The following is an 18,177-nucleotide window of genomic DNA, read 5'->3' as shown; positions in this document are numbered from 1 at the left end:
AACATTCGCAATTAACATACAAGTACCTTGTAACTGCTTAATTACAGTACTTAAGTAAATGGATCCTGTGTTCCACCGCTGCCTGGAGCTTTGTGCACCTTGTGAGATTTAGAAATGTTAGCTTGTTCCCTTAGTGCCAATTTAGTGTTTGGTAAAAGTACATTTTTTGTTTGTTGCAGTAAAAAAAAGAAAGTGTGAAGAAAGCTGACTGGACATGAAGTGGAGACAGTCTTTTCTCCTGTTGCTCACAGGTAAATATAACTTATACCTTTATGGTATAAATGGCATAAAACGGTGAGTGACTACCACTGTCCTCCATCCACAGGTCTGTGTCCTCTCGCCCACTCCGTTTTTCTTCCTCCTCAGTACCACTTCATCAGCCTGGCTCTGCCCTGGCTGAAGGCCCAGATGTACTGCAGGGAGCGGTACACTGACTTGGCCACTGTCTTTAACACAGAGGACATGAACCGGCTGGTGAACACAGCTCAGGACTCCACCGACGGCGTCAAACTGCAGGCATGGATCGGGCTGCATGATAATCTCACCAGCTGGAGGTGGTCATTTTCAGACAGCTACTACAGAGGCGTAGAGGGCGACTACAGGAACTGGGACTATGGTCAGCCCGACAACTTCCTCGGCGACCAGATGTGTGTGAAGATGTTGAGTGGAGGGGTGTGGGAGGACTCCAGATGCTTCCTGCAAAACCCTTTCATCTGCTATGATGGTCTCAGTTCAAATCGATTCATAGATAGAAACATGAATGATAAAAAAGCATTGTGTAATTACAGGGAAACGTCTTCAAATACATTAGCATCTTCCTGCTTCGACACACACTGATGGATGGTAAGAGGGTCTTTCTCTGACCCCTCTTTCTTTTCTTCACAGGAACCAACAGAACCAGTGAGCGTTTCATTTTTGTTGAGCAGGAGATGAGCTGGCCTGACGCTCAGAATTACTGCAGGACGCGCTTCACAGACCTCGCCAGTATTAGAGACAAGACAGAGAACCAGGAAATACAGCTCTTGGCTAAAAAAAGGAGCGTCTGGATCGGCCTCTACAGGTGTGGAAGGAATGAAATATGTCAGTTTGATGGACGGATGGTACAAGCATCTTATTTTCCCTCTTATTTTAAGTTGTGAAAGCCAACATGAGCAGATTTAGGAAAAACAGAATTAAAAACTGAGAGCTCAAGGTCCACTTACTTGCTTTTTAACCACGTTAGAAACATGAAACACTGAAATATCTCTACAATCACTGGATGATTGCCTTGAAATTTGTTACAGACGTTCGTTGGCCCCAGAGGATGAACCCAACTGGCTTTAGTGATCCTCACTTTTCCTCTTGTGCCACCATGAGGCTGAAACTTGTGGTTTTGAGTGAAATTATTTGACAACTACTTGATGGATTGCCATGAAATTCTAACCACCACAATCAGTTTCAGATTTACCAAATTTAATTACCTACCAAATACCTGCAAAACTAACATTCCCATTGGTCTTAGATAAGTGCTAATTAGCAAATGTTAGCATGCTAACACTTAAAATGGTGAATGTGGTAAACACGATTCCTGGGAAACATTTGCGTGTTATCATTAGCATTTGTGAAAATGTTACCATGCTGATGTTAGCATTTAGCTCAAACCAGAGCTATGCAGAAGTACAGACCCACAGAACCATTAATGTGACTCTTAATCCAGCGTTGTGCTTAGTGCAAAATGCTTCTCATATAGGTTGGTTGCTAAAAAGAACCATAAACACTTTTGATTTCCGATGTGGGCGTAGAACATGTCTCATGAAATCATTCTTATAGAATAAACTGGTCCTTAGTCTTGTTCAGAATCTTGGTCGTCCTTCATGGATAGAGTTTGCAAAATACTTGAAAATCAATTCACGTGTCCCCGGCTTTTATCTCAATTTCTTTTCAATGTCACTTAAACTAGGGCCATGTCTGTACCCAAAAAAAAAATGTCCAGCATTAAAAGATATCTTATAACCTCAGACGTTTTGTTGTGTTAAAACATTGTAAAAGATAATTCAGAATATTCTGCAACATACGTCTCTTTGTGCAGGACTCGGGAATGGTCGGATCGAAGTTACTCCGCCTACCGCAACTGGAAGGACGGACAGCCGGATAACGTCGAAGGGAGGCAGAGCTGCACTGCGACTGATCTGGGCAACGCGGGCCTGTGGTCAGATGAACAGTGCGACACGGTGCTCGCATTTATCTGCTATGGAGAAAAAGAGGGTGAGTGGGTTTGTCAAAATAAGAGGAGTGGAGAGGATCCATTGGTCCCAGATCTTGAATTCAGGCTCATGTTACTGTGGGTAAACAAACTGCCAACAGTTTTCGATGGGAGATTTTTTCTTTATGAAGTAGTTCCAAAGAAAACTGTTCACAGTAAGGTCTGCTTTCCTTTTTTCTTATTTTATATTATGTCTCCACAGTAGATGAAACCCCCAGAACTACATCTACCACCACCCCCGGAACTACATCCACCACCACCCTCAGAACTACATCTACCACCACCCCCAGAACTACATCCACCACCACCCCCAGAACTACATCTACCACCACCCCCACACTACATCTACCACCACCCCCCCACCACTACATCTACCACCACCCCCACCACTACATCTACCACCACCCCCACCACAACATCTACCACCACCACCCCCACCACAACATCCACCACCACCCCCACCACTACATCCACCACCACCCCCACAACTACATCCACCACCACCCCCACAACTACATCTACCACCACTACATCTACCACCACCCCCACCACTACATCTACCACCACCCCCACTACTACATCTACCACCACCCCCGGAACTACATCCACCACCACCCCCACTACTACATCCACCACCCCCCCAGAACTACATCCACCACCACCCCCAGAACTACATCTACCACCCACCCCCACCACAACTACATCTACCACCACCCCCAGAACTACATCCACCACCACCCTCAGAACTACATCCACCACCACCCCCAGAACTACATCTACCACCACCCCCACCACAACATCTACCACCACCCCCACCACAACATCTACCACCACCCCCACCACTACATCCACCACCACCCCCACCACAACTACATCCACCACCACCCCCACCACTACATCTACCACCACCCCCACCACTACATCTACCACCACCCCCAAAACTACATCTACCACCACCCCCAGAACTACATCTACCACAACCCCCACTACTACATCCACCACCACCCCCACCACTACATCCACCACCACCCCCACCACTACATCTACCACCACCCCCACCACAACATCTACCACCACCCCCACCACTACATCTACCACCACCCCCACCACTACATCTACCACCCCCACCACAACATCTACCACCACCCCCACCACAACATCTACCACCACCCCCACCACCACATCTACCACCACCCCCACCACAACATCTACCACCACCCCCACCACTACATCTACCACCACCCCCACTACTACATCCACCACCACCCCCGGAACTACATCCACCACCCCCCCACTACTACATCCACCACCACCACCCCCGGAACTACATCCACCACCACCCCCGGAACTACATCCACCACCACCCCCACCAGTACATCTACCACCACCCCCACCACTACATCCACCACCACCCCCACTACTACATCCGCCACCACCCCTACTACTACATCCACCACCACCCCCACCACTACATCCACCACCACCCCCGGAACTACATCCACCACCACCACCCCCACACTACATCTACCACCACCCCCGGAACTACATCCACCACCACCCCCACCACTACATCCACCACCACCCCCACCACTACATCCACCACCACCCCCACTACTACATCCGCCACCACCCCACACCACTACATCCACACCACCACCCCCGAACTACATCCACCACCACCCCCACCACTACATCTACCACCACCCCCACCAGTACATCTACCACCACCCCCACCACTACATCCACCACCACCCCCACTACTACATCCGCCACCACCCCCACCACTACATCCACCACCACCCCCGAACTACATCCACCACCACCCCCACCAGTACATCTACCACCACCCCCACCACAACATCTACCACCACCCCCACCACTACATCTACCACCACCCCCACCACAACATCTACCACCACCCCCACCACAACATCTACCACCACCCCCACCACTACATCTACCACCACCCCCAGAACTACATCCACCACCACCCTCAGAACTACATCCACCACCACCCTCAGAACTACATCTACCACCACCCCCAGAACTACATCCACCACAACCCCCACTACTACATCCACCACCACCCCCCCACTACATCTACCACCACCACCCCCACCACTACATCTACCACCACCCCCACCACTACATCCACCACCACCCCCGGAACTACATCCGCCACCACCCCCGGAACTACATCTACCACCACCCCCACTACTACATCCACCACCACCCCTACTACTACATCCACCACCACCCCCGAACTACATCCACCACCACCCCCACCAGTACATCTACCACCACCCCCACCACTACATCCACCACCACCCCCACTACTACATCCGCCACCACCCCTACTACTACATCCGCCACCACCCCCACTACATCTACCACCACCCCCGAACTACATCCACCACCACCCCCCCACTACATCTACCACCACCCCCACCACTACATCTACAACCACCCCCACTACTACATCCGCCACCACCCCCCACCACAACTACATCCACCACCACCCCCACTACTACATCCACCACCACCCCCACCACTACATCTGCCACCACCCCCACCACAACATCTGCCACCACCCCCACTACTACATCTACCACCACCCCCACCACTACATCTACCACCACCCCCGGGACTACATCCACCACCACCCCCACCACAACATCTGCCACCACCCCCACTACTACATCCACCACCACCCCCACCACAACATCTACCACCACCACCACCCCCCCACTACATCTACCACCACCCCCACCACAACATCCACCACCACCCCCACCACAACATCTACCACCACCCCCACCACAACATCTACCACCACCCCCACCACTACATCTACCACCACCCCCACCACAACATCTACCACCACCCCCACCACCACATCTACCACCACCCCCAGAACTACATCCACCACCACCCTCAGAACTAAATCCACCACCACCCTCAGAACTACATCTACCACCACCCCCAGAACTACATCCACCACAACCCCCACTACTACATCCACCACCACCCCTACTACTACATCTACCACCACCCCCACCACAACATCTGCCACCACCCCCACTACTACATCTACCACCACCCCCGGAACTACATCCGCCACCACCCCCGGAACTACATCTACCACCACCCCCACTACTACATCCACCACCACCACCCCTACTACTACATCCACCACCACCCCCGGAACTACATCCACCACCACCCCCACCAGTACATCTACCACCACCCCCACCACTACATCCACCACCACCCCCACTACTACATCCGCCACCACCCCTACTACTACATCCGCCACCACCCCCACCACTACATCTACCACCACCCCCGGAACTACATCCACCACCACCCCCACCAGTACATCTACCACCACCCCCACCACTACATCTACAACCACCCCCACTACTACATCCGCCACCACCCCCACCACTACATCCACCACCACCCCCACTACTACATCCACCACCACCCCCACCACTACATCTGCCACCACCCCCACCACAACATCTGCCACCACCCCCACTACTACATCTACCACCACCCCCACCACTACATCTACCACCACCCCCGGAACTACATCCACCACCACCCCCACCACAACATCTGCCACCACCCCCACTACTACATCCACCACCACCCCCACCACAACATCTACCACCACCACCACCCCCACACTACATCTACCACCACCCCCACCACAACATCCACCACCACCCCCACCACAACATCTACCACCACCCCCACCACAACATCTACCACCACCCCCACCACTACATCTACCACCACCCCCACCACAACATCTACCACCACCCCCACCACTACATCTACCACCACCCCCAGAACTACATCCACCACCACCCTCAGAACTAAATCCACCACCACCCTCAGAACTACATCTACCACCACCCCCAGAACTACATCCACCACAACCCCCACTACTACATCCACCACCACCCCTACTACTACATCTACCACCACCCCCACCACAACATCTGCCACCACCCCCACTACTACATCTACCACCACCCTCACCACTACATCTACCATGACCAATCCCACCACTGAAAGAGACTCAATAAGCACAATGATAACCTCGTCTGAGCGGCTTTCAACTTCAGAACAACATCAAACATCCACACCTGGTGAGAAACACTTTTTTGTTATTCACTACACTCTGCCAATATTGTAAAAAACTGCTAAAATGTGTTTCATGTAGGTGGGTTATGGAAGCATATGAGGCTAGACATCATTCATATAGCAATGGAAATTGATTAATGATCAAATATTACAGTACATGAAATTATGTTGGCGTAAAAAGGAAAGGGCTCAAGTAATGACCTCTGGGGGACACCAGACAGTTGGGTTTAGGAAGAACCGACTCTCAACCACTCACAGTCCTAAGTTGTCATACTTGGAAGTGCTGACTCATCCAGTTATTTGAGTTGGAAACATCCATCATTTGTCTAAAAATCATAATTTGTTAATGTCGCCATTCTGCACACCAAACTCCATACCAATCACATCATTCCACCACCACTGTTAACACAAATAAAACAACTACCGCTGAGAGAACCAATAAGCGGACATCTCGGTACACACATTATTTGCTCTGAGTTGCCTTCATCCCCAGAGGCAAAACAAGGTGCATTTCCAGTGAGTGAGACTGCTTTTATTTTTTATTTCTATTGGTAGAGGTAACTTTACACCTTGTGAATATTACATCTGTATTTTTCAGGCAAAACTCCAAACCAATCTTTTTCTTCTATTGAAAGTTATTGTTCCATAAATTTTTTGTTGCTCCAGTTCTTTGCAAATGTGCCAAACATTAACCCATTGTTCGCTCCAAAAGCATGAATTAAAGATGATGTATGCGTGTTGCAGAACATGTGATTTACCTGGGAGTGGCATTTACCTCCAAGATACAACTGAGTGATGATGACATCAAAAAGCTGGTGTTAGTAAAGGTGAGACACAAAATATCAGTTTAAATATAATCCCTACTTTAATCACTACTAAGTTTTTGTGTCAGTCATTTCAGAGGTTAGGATCAGTTATGAAATACCTCCTGGACGAAACTGAAATTGCTAAATTAAAATCCTTGTGCCTTGTCAGTTTCGCAATCTACTGATAGAAATGGGACTTCCTACGAACATCAAGGTGGGCTTGAGGAGACCACTGAACTAATCACAAACCAACCGACTAAGAAAGAGGGATAAATGAAGGACCAGTGAAGAGATGAAAAAGAGAGTGGCTGATTTATTGAATTCTTAATAAAAGACACAGTCCTGGAAAGGCTGTTGATCTTTCTTGTTTTTGTCCGTCTTTGTTTTGACCATGTAAAAATTTATTAATTCGTGTAATTTATTTGCTATTTTACTTTTGCTGCTTTCTATCTTTTAGTCAGACACATTTATTTTGGGTCTCTATTTTTCTTGGCTTGCAATATCTTTGTGTGATGTATAACTCATACATATAACTCATAACTCATGATGTACAGTATAGCAATGTAAAAAAAAAAAAAAAAAGAAGGTGTCAAAGTCTGTTCAAAAACTGGAATTAGTCATACTTTATTGACACTATCACGGACAGGTTTAACACCAGCTAGATAAAGTGTTGCTCTCATAATGTGTCACCAGACTGTTGCAATCTTCAATAAAACAAGTATGAAGTGGTTCACATGTATGATCCATGACAGTTCCAAAATGATAATTAGGATGAATTGAATAATCTAGCGTCATAGGGTGACTGTATTTCCACTGTCACCACTTTAATTGATTTAATTGTTTGAACTCTGGTTGCTAATAAAAAAAAAAAAAGAAAAGTTTCCCTCATGTGGTGATAAAGATGGATTTAGCTTTATTTGATTATAAAGTTAATTTTCAACATTTGAACTCAGCTGAATCACCTTTTTGTTAATTTAACCAACTATTTATACATAAACTCTTTCTAATGTGCATCTTCAGTACGTCTGCTATCAAAAGTAGAATAAGCACAATTCAGGTCATTGACGAGATATTACTGTTTACTGAGTATACCAGGAAGTTGGCATCATATGCTGGAGTTTTACGAGTTATTGTACAACCATAAATGTGCAGCCTCAAGTTAGTTAGTTAGTATCCTGCAGTTTTTTTTGTCTGTGCTTTCCCCAGGTAACAAAAAGTCTACACATTCACCAGGTAAGAATTAATCTTCTGTATTTTACTGAATTCATGTTCATTTAGACATGTAGGTCATGATACCATTGACAAGCAGTAACTAGTAGACGTCATTTGGTGTTCACTTCTTTCAAGTTAATGTTTAAAGACCAATGTGTCTGAGCATTAACAGATAGCATAGCCCTGGATGATGTAAAATTACATTTACTACCTTTGCTTTCTTGTCAGCTGTTAAGTTTATTGGAAGTTGTTTTTATGCATTATGTGATTATTTTGTGTGCAATTAGTAAAAATGGGTCGACTGTCAATTGTTCAATCTAAAACATCTAAAAGCTATTTATAGAATTATGATTTCACATACCTTTTAGTGCAGATTTGTTGTAATGCACATGATTTTAAGTGTAGATATCAGTGTGTAATCCAAAGATGTATTTGTCGAACGGCTGTTTTTCTACGTCTACGTTTAAAACGTCTTGCTACAACTAATTTGCAGCAGAAAAAAAAATTTTGAAGGAAACCTAATGGTGCCCAGGTTATGTTTTTTATCAACACAATGAGAAAATGTTGTTATGCTAGTTGCATAGTATAAAATGTTGACCACCGTTTTTCCCACAATATTTTCTCGTATAACTGCAACATGATAGACGTTATGTTTAGGCACTCAAAGCATTTGGTTAAAGCTAAGGAAAATATTATGTTCTTGGTTTGATACTGAAAAAGTCTCCAGTGAGTTGAAGTGCAACAGATGATGTGTTTACTTTGATCCTTAAGCAAAGTGCTTTTGTTGCTAGTACTAACTAAATGTATTTGGTTGGTTGATATAAATTCTGTTCTTTGAGTGACAAAATTGAATCAGGACTGTTCTCTCTCGTCCAACAGGTTGACAAAACTACTCACATCACCAGATCATGGACAACAATACCTATCTACATAGCAGCTTGTTTTACAGCCACAATGTGACAGCTGGTGTTGAAGGAAACCCAGGATTTCTCTTTGGCTACTTGTGTCTGGGGCTCACTAGCTTCTTCCTTGCCTTCTGGGCCCAGCGTGGCCAACTCAAAGATTTTAAAGAAAGCTTCATCTACTTCTGCTCTGGCCGGCATGACAAACTCAGGGGTGTTCAAAACATCCACAGCGCCCTTATCACTTTGCTCTTTGTCGATTTTCTGAATGCGATTGCAACAACAATATTGGTGGTTCAGGTCGCTGTGTATAGCGACTACCTTGCGTACACCTCTGTCTACGTCCTCATCACGTGGTTCCTGTTGAGATTCATAGGACTGGTTTTACATCTCTTAAACGCCCTGTTGTGCCTCCTTTTCCTGAGCCACCCACAATGTGGAGCCAAACTCCGCTGGTTTCTCACAGGGATACTTGTGTTGATTACAGTGGTTGTTGCTTTTTATGTACTCGCCAGTCAGGTGGCAGCATTCGCTATGGCTGTTATCATCTTTGGTTTGGCTTTGGCCATCATTGCAAAATGTACAGCGTCAACCACATCCCCCGCTGCTGCTGCTTGGAAGAGATGGATTGTGATTGTCGCCATGGTCACATTCTTAGTTGTCTATGTCCCCCCTTTTGTTCTTCAGTGCCTGTTTTTCAGGTCTGTCTACTCTGGGGAACCAAATAATGACTATCTCGTATTGTTCTTGAATGTTCTGTTTGGCACAAACATTCATCTCATTATGGATGGACTGCAGTGTTTCTTTATACTGAGGTTTCCTACTGGAGTAGAAGAACAATAAGAGCAGCAGCAGCTCTGAAAACATGAACTGACATTTCTGCAAATAAAATTACATAAAGTGCAATATTTGAATTATGCATCAACTCTGTGGACTGTCATGATTTTGGATTGATAATTTGTTGAAAACAAATAACCACCTTTTGTTGTTCTTGTTTTTTGGACAAATTCTGTCACTGTAAATATAAATATCATCTTCATTCAATTTAAGCTTTGTTTTGTTTTTGTTTTCATTTTGGTTACCTGATCTGAACAGCAAGTGTCCAATCATTACCTTAATAACCGTAACTAGACAGAGTAAGCCTGTTAAGTTTTGGATTTCTACATATGGAGCTGTAGAAATTCCTTTTGCATTTGTACTCCGGCTTCTGTATTTGTCTTGTGGCTTTTGTATTTGTCTTATGGCTTTTGCACTCATGTTGAGGCTTTTGTATTTGTGTCGGGGCTTTTTTATTCGTGTTGAGGCTTTTGCATTTGTGTTGAGGCTTTTGTATTTGTGTTGTGGCTTTTGTATTTGTCTTGTGGCTTTTGCACTCGTTGAGGCTTTTGTATTTGTGCTGTGGGCTTTTTCATTCATGTTGAGGCTTTTGCATTTGTGTTGTGGCTTTTGTATTCCTGTTGAGGCTTTCGCGTTGTCTTGACCTGTCTGGGCTGCCGTAGAGATGAATGAAAACACACTTAATTGTTCAAATTCTCTTTCTGACCACAGCAATAATAGAAACTGATGAAATTGCACAGTTGGGTGCAGTTGGGTGTGTTATGAAGTGACATAGTTGTGTGTAAGTAAGAATTCATTGCACATTCTATAAAATATGTGATGTGATTAAACATTTGAAGAATGTAGAAAAAATAACATTTCTCCCCCTACAAATGAAATGTTGAGCTTTTTATGATAAGAGAGGTCGTAGTATATGTTTGCAAAGAAGCAACGTTCATGATGGCGCTAGAGTTGCACAATAATCTGCATTATGGCTTTTGCCAGGCAGTAAAGAGACATAAACGCAAACTTCACACCCAAAGCAGAGGCCGCTCTGCCACTCCTGTCCAGTAAGTGATGAAAGGAAAGGCAGGTGTGGGCGGTAGGATGGCAGAGATAAGTGCATGGTGCAGGTATAAATTTCAGAAGTTCAGAAACAGAAAACAATAGAGCTTCACACACTTCCCATTTCGCAGGATTTAAACTACACAGGTAAGACGATCTCTTTTTCCATTCAGAACTGTATGACCATGAGCATTAACTACTAATATAATATCCTCCTCAAGTAGATTCATTTTCCAATGACCACATTAATATCTTAGGGAGCCCTCGGGCAAAAATTTGCTGTTGACTCCCATTGTACATTTCTTGTGTCATTATTTCCCCAGGCACCCATTAAATCAACCAGCACTCTTAAGCAGAAATTGATTATTTGAGTATTAAATGTGTTTCCTAATCATAGTAAACTGAACATCTATGAGTGTTTGACTCTTGTTCAAACAAAACAAGACATTAGAATATGTTAATTTGGGCTTCAGGGAATAATGATTGGTATATTCTCAATATTTTCCACCGCTATGACATTTTATATACAAAGTAGTCAGTTATCACCAAAATAACTGTCACACGTAATGATTAAATTCATATGTTTATGGCCATTAGGGTAAGGGTTAATGGAAGGCCTTGAGTAAAAGTTGTAAATGGTACCTATCACCACCAAGAGTCTCATTCACAACACGGTCATATCTAAGAGTGAAGTCTTCCGTTATGAGGCCTTTGGGATAAATCTGTTAAATGTAAGAACGAAATGGACTTAAGATCATCTTATTCTTAAAATTCAATTTTTTTCATGTCTTTATTTGGTTGTATGTGTGTTGTTGCAATTTAAAAAAAAAAAAAAAGGAAAAAAAGTTTTGTTAATTGAAACTTGTTTTTCCTTTTTTCAGAGAAATAAAGAATGAATGAATCTATAGTTCTTCAGGGTGCCGGCATGGAGACCAGCCGCCTCCTCAGCATCACTCAGCAGCGGGACGCAGGTGTCCTCGCAGGCGACAGGGCCTTCAACAGGAACGATGCAGCTCTCGGCGTTCTCCTCGGTGGTGTTTGCTTGGGTGGCGTTGGATTAATTCTCGTCATGTTTGCTCTGTGCTGCAAAAGACTCGGCGCCCGACACCTCACCGTGTTCAAAGTATCTCTGATCTTCACTGACCTCCTCCAGATGTTGTCCACACCTGCGGCGGTGCTGCAGCTGGTTGGGTCCATCTGCCACTTGAAACACTGTCACAAACTGTTGATCGTGTGGCTTGCGTCCAGGCGATGTGGAGTGCTTCTGCACCTCTTGGTGGCGCTGGAATTCATCCTGACCAATCAGTCATGCGAAAGCACTAAAATTGTGCTGCCATATTTGTCTGTGCCTGTCCTCCTCACGATAGATCTCATCTGCATTCTTTTCTTTGATGTTACTGAAGCTGCTGTGAGTTTGGGTGCTATGGCCATTGCTCTGATTTTGTTTACATTGAAAGCCCGTTGCTCCTCAAGATCTACAACAAAACCCTTTAACCAGGTTCTTTGTTTAGCCTTGTTATCCTTTGGTGCAACTTACTGTCCTAGTTTTGTGATGGAGTGTATGATCCTTAATAAGGTACTTGTTTCTGTACGGCTGTATGACATTTTCCTGTGTTTAACAAACCTACGTCTGGTAACAGATGCGTATCTGTGCTGGGTAACCTGCAGGGAAACAGCAGAAGAAGCTCCACTGGAGATGGAAGTTCAGAACCCAGATTTTGCCCATCAAGTTCAACTCTAACACGGCAGAGGCATTTACCAAAGTAAATCATGGGATTATTGGATTTATTGATTACAATCAAAAAAAATGTAGTAAGGATTATAGTAATGTCTTGATTATATAGTATATCACTTTCTGCTTGTTGAAATTAGTTAAATGAATTGGTTTCAAACTGATACAATCCTGAGTTTATCAATATATCATAGTTACTATAGAAAGCTTAAGGGGGCTCCTATTTAATACTGTTTACATGATAACCTTGAGGTTTATCATTTCAAAGACTGTTTATGTTGTAAAACTACTCCCAGGGAAGCTTGTTTAACATAAAATGTTTATTCTCACTTTTTGTTGTTCTGTTTCACAATATTTTATGACTTCACTAGCACTCATAAATCTAAAACAGGTCACAAATATATACATAAAGTTTTTTATATAAAAGACTGTAGTTCTTAGCAAACATTACTTAAACAGGCCTAAGTAGTGTGTTTATTGGGGACTATTTTCAGCTTAATACACATTTGGTGCTGTAGTGAGCGTCTACATTCATCGTGAATGAACATGTCACCCTGTGCTACAGTGATGTGTTTTTATTTATAACAAAATGATAGAATATCACCAACCTTATCCTTAAATCTGCATTCTTTTTCTTTTTCATTGTGGTGAAAATAACATTGTAGTTAATTCCTTTTCATCTCACTGATAAACTGAAAGGGGAGGAAGCTGTACATAAGAGAAAACAAGCCGCACACCTGGTCTTTTCAAAACAAAGTTGTAGTTTTGACTCGTCTCCCCATGCTCAGACAAACATTAACCGACAATAACCAAATGTCCTGTCCAGACTGTCATGTACACATTGCAGTGGTCTACTGCAAACCAAAATATATGGAGGATCATCTCCTACACACACACACACACACACACACACACACACACACACACACACACACACCAAAATGTCCTCGCTTTGCACCAGCATCTCCTGTCTGTATGTCTAAAACTCACAAAGATGGAGGCGCACTAACAAAAACACACAACCACTTACTTGTGGTCATGCACCATTTAGTATCCAAACTCTGCGACGGGCAAGAAGATGCTCAAGTAAATCTTCCTCTAAGTGACAACACAAAGAGTAGAAGAAGGTAAGAGCACATTGACAGAAGAACGGCACCATTCTGTGTTCTCGCATTTATTATTTGCAGATTATTAATAATCGTCTTTTTTACCGCAGGTCATGGAGGGAAGTTTAAGAAAGTTCATATTCTTTGGTTTGTACTTTTTTCTTATCAACTGCAAAATTTTAATCATTTATTCATATAGATATATATAAAATATATAGAAATACAAACATTTATATCCTGATATGTGTACATTTTTAGTTTGATGTTGGATTTTTCTTCTAATTCACAGGGATTTTTTTAAACATTCTGGACGTCACACAACAGATGGGTGAGAAAATGTGTCTGTCTAATAACTTGAAATTTAACTTGGTCAAATATTGTCATATTTAAAATATAATTGATAATACGGCAGCTGGAGGTGTGGGGCCACACAGTACTACTACTGCTGTCACAGAGAATCATTTTGCAATAATTGTTTTAGAAATTCAAATGTATTTTTCTTCCTTTCCAGACGTCTCGTAATTATTTCCATACAATATGAAAATCAATTAGCTCACTCTAATCATTAATGTTTTAGTTACATGATTGTTTTAAGGTTGTGTAGTGTAGGCTTTTCGAATCAAACAGCGTTTTATCTGCATTACCAGCTAATTGAACAAGATTTTAAACTGTATTTGGGCTGTTGACTTATTATTCGCCTGACAGGCTCCATCTACTACATCCATGAGTACATCCTTTTCACCAAGTTGAAGATGAGCTGGAATGAAGCGCAGCACCACTGCAGAGCGAAGTACGGCGACCTGGCCACCATATCTGATGAGAAGGACATCAGCAGAATCAACAACATGGCCAAGGACTGGGACAGAGCCTTCTGGATCGGTCTGTACGATGACGTCAACAGCTGGAAATGGTCTCTGGTGGGTGAGCGCTTCTACACAGGTGTAGGTACGGATTACAGGAAGTGGCAGGAAGATCAGCCGGACAACGCCGGGGCGGTGGAGCACTGCGTCTCCATGATGGAGGACGGCCTCTGGAGGGACAACAGCTGCACCCTCGTCAAAGTGCCTCTCATTTGTTACAGAGGTGAGATGTGAGATTATGAATATAACATTTGTTTGTTTGTTAAAACGGTTAAAAAGAAAATATTCCTACTTACCTGATGAGGATCTCTAGTGGCTATGTGAATTGTCAGCACCTTGTTAGGGAAATTCTTATCATCGGTGTTGAAGAAAGAGCGCTGGAGTCCCGGATGTCTTATGCTGAGGATGTTTATTGATGCTTGATCAAAGAGAAAGGAGGATTCATCAATACAGTCTTCTGTGCATGATGTCACCTCAAATCTGAAGCAGGAACCCCTGGGGATAGTCTTCATACACTTAGAGAGATTACTATAGAAAGCCTCACTCCATAATTGGTCAAATATCTAGAAGAAGAGGGATGTGTTAATACACTATTGGTTCATTAACCATAAACAAGGTTACAAGACAATATACGCCCAAGTGCTGGTTCTTAGAACACCCAGCCACTTGTTACTGAGCATCCAAGGTCCTTCTGTTATCAGCCCTGGAACCAGCAGTATCAGCAGCTAACCACAGCTGCGTCTGGAGGAGCCGCCTGAGCGTCTCAAGGCCTGTAACATTTAATACATTACCTGTGGCACAGACAGCTAGGGCCTCACACTGACCTTTCACCCTGAGTCAGTCATTCATTAGGTGGATAAGAGAAAATTCCTTCACACACCTCAAAGGAGGGACTCTTAATTTTCAAATATCAATCTCAAATAATAGCCAAACAAATACAGGCTGGTCGCTACACTTAAAAAGAGCAAGTTCACTTTAGCTGCCATTTTTGAGTAGGAGCAACTTGATAAAATGAAGTAAACACAACAAAATTTTAGGTAAACTTATAAAGTGGATATGAAGTCAACATAACTAACTATTTACTCCCTAGATTTTTTTTTGTAAAATGAATTTGTTATATTTTACAGTGTAATAAAAGCTGTTTTGACATTGAGGGGAAATAAAATTCATATTTCCGCAGCACTAAGCCTTGTCATACTCGCCAATCTGGTGCTCTGATATTCTCTTTTGAATCCATATTATCTTCTTATTCATAAATTACTTCCAATTTGTTCCACTTTTTAAATCGCTGTTAAGCTGCAGATTTTTCACATTAAAAGCCTTTCAGGAAAGGTACAGAGAACACCAACGAAGTGCCAAATGTGTTTTTTTTAATACACAATCTTTAGCACAAAAAAATTAACCATGAAAATAAATGTATTTTAAAATTAAAGTTAAGATTAAATGTGTTTTTTTCTCCATGTAGACAGTGCAGACGATCAGTATGTGCTGGTGACGGAGGAGAAGACTTGGTTTGAGGCTCAGAGCTACTGCAGGCAGCACTACACAGACCTGGTCAGTGTGAGGAGCCCGGCTGAGAACGAGGAGGTGAGGAGTCGACTGCAGGGAAACCCGGCTGTGCAGGAGGCCTGGATCGGCCTGCAGAGGGACTCCTGGAAGTGGTCGGACGGCAGCGGCTCCTCTTTCAGACATTGGTGGGAGTCTCAGCCTGATAACCAAAACAGCACTCAGGCTTGTGTTCATATGCAAAGAGGGAGATGGGACGACTGGAGATGTGCCACCAAGTTCAACTTTCTCTGTCAAAGTAAGGGCGCATACTGCAGACATGCTCATCTGCAGGTTCATGGCAAACACCAAACGGCCAGAGAGAAGCTTGGTGCCATCTGCAGCTCCCCCTGCTGGTCGATGCCTGTGCCTCCCTTTACTTGAGGCCGGGCTCTGCTTGTACCCAGGTCTCAGTTGGTGTCAAAGAGCCTTTGTAATCTGCCCATTGTGAGAAGACGGGCTACATCTGTATCTTCTTTCAAAGTCCTTTTTAAAACAATATTTTATCAGAAAGCCTTTATATTTATTTAATATTTAGGTTTTGATTTTTTTTCATTGTGTGTTTAAACCTTTTTAATCACCTTTGCTTGATGTTATCTATTTATTTTTATTTTCCTTATTATTTTAAGATAATAAAAGCATATTGATTCTTTCCACAATTTCCTAACTTCACTTCCCTCCATCTCTCTTTCACTTTCTTGTCCTATTTCTAACAGGAATAACTAAAGTGACCCCAACTCCACAAGGTACACTACAGTATATGACCTTCTACTGTAACCTGAATTTATATTATCTATCTAACATGAAATAAGTATCGTTATTTAAAAAGAGCAGGTGCAATATACTGCATCTTCAGCCAACACCTTTTTGATCTGTAGGAAACAAACATTTTCTTTCTTTTTTCAATCCCAAATTGTTTCTGTAATTATTTACCAACCAAAAAATAAAATCCAATTTCAACAAAATACAATTTCCAGCCGTGCAGAGAAAGACTTTAGTGAAGATGAAGTTGCTGACTAACGCCGACCTCACAGATCCAACCATCAGACATAAAGTCTTACAGCAGGTACAGTACGCATCAGGCTGGCTGCTGTGAAATACCTTCTTTTTTTTTCTTCTTCCATTTAACTCAGTGCACCACAACAAACAACTTTCGTCTTCCATTGTTTTTCTGTGTGTTTTTAGCTGGAGGCAGCGCTGAACTTTAGTAATGTCAAGCTGCTCTGGAGGAGTTTAATGGCAGAGCCACAGCCATGAAAGACAGGTAAGGACTCTAACAAGAAAAACAAAACAGCCAATGTTGTTGGTCTTTGTGATTGATTTTATTTTAAATTAATATAAAATACTGACATATATAACTGACTAGATGGATGAATAATAGCATTGTGTATTTCTCATTTTTCAAGGTTTTCAAAATGCATATTTCATCCCGATTCACCTGACTCTGTCTTCCTCCAACAGAAGATGCATGTGAAGAGGGAATACAGTGGAACCTCGACTGAGACTTTTACTCTTCATCCTCCTTGCTGAAGCAGTTTAGTGGTTTTGAGTGAGTGTGTGAAGCAGTGTCCTGACAGAAATGAACCTTTTGTAATCATGTCTTCATAAATGAGCAAGTTTTATGGTGACAGAAGGACACAGTAAATCATATTTGTTGACAATAAATTAATAACAATAATCAATGTAAAACAATGGATAATTTTATTCCTTCCTAGTCATGAATTTATTTTTGCAGC

General features: G+C 43.2%; 1 protein-coding gene across 1 annotated transcript; it reads left to right on the top strand.

The window, feature by feature from the left end:
• Positions 1-16,339: 16,339 nt before the first annotated feature.
• Positions 16,340-17,981, top strand: LOC130164895 (C-type lectin lectoxin-Phi1-like). Its single transcript, XM_056369888.1, has 5 exons — positions 16,340-16,700; positions 17,158-17,187; positions 17,419-17,507; positions 17,627-17,705; positions 17,903-17,981. Exons 1-4 carry the CDS (start codon positions 16,340-16,342, stop codon positions 17,696-17,698), a joined length of 552 nt encoding a protein of 183 aa, XP_056225863.1. The 3' UTR covers positions 17,699-17,705; positions 17,903-17,981.
• Positions 17,982-18,177: the final 196 nt, after the last annotated feature.

Source organism: Seriola aureovittata, chromosome 23, assembly GCF_021018895.1.
Source record: "Seriola aureovittata isolate HTS-2021-v1 ecotype China chromosome 23, ASM2101889v1, whole genome shotgun sequence".
NCBI classification, from domain to species: domain Eukaryota; kingdom Metazoa; phylum Chordata; class Actinopteri; order Carangiformes; family Carangidae; genus Seriola; species Seriola aureovittata.
The sequence above is the reverse complement of the archived record's forward strand: the minus strand, read 5'-3'. Positions and strand labels throughout refer to the sequence as shown.

Coding starts and splice junctions, on each gene's coding strand:
- LOC130164895 (XM_056369888.1), top strand. CDS start 16,340: ATGTGTTTTTTTCTCCATGTAGACAGTGCAGACGATCAGTATGTGCTG. Junction 16,701..17,157: donor GTTCAACTTTCTCTGTCAAA/GTAAGGGCGCAT, acceptor TATTTCTAACAG/GAATAACTAAAGTGACCCCA. Junction 17,508..17,626: donor GACATAAAGTCTTACAGCAG/GTACAGTACGCA, acceptor GTGTGTTTTTAG/CTGGAGGCAGCGCTGAACTT.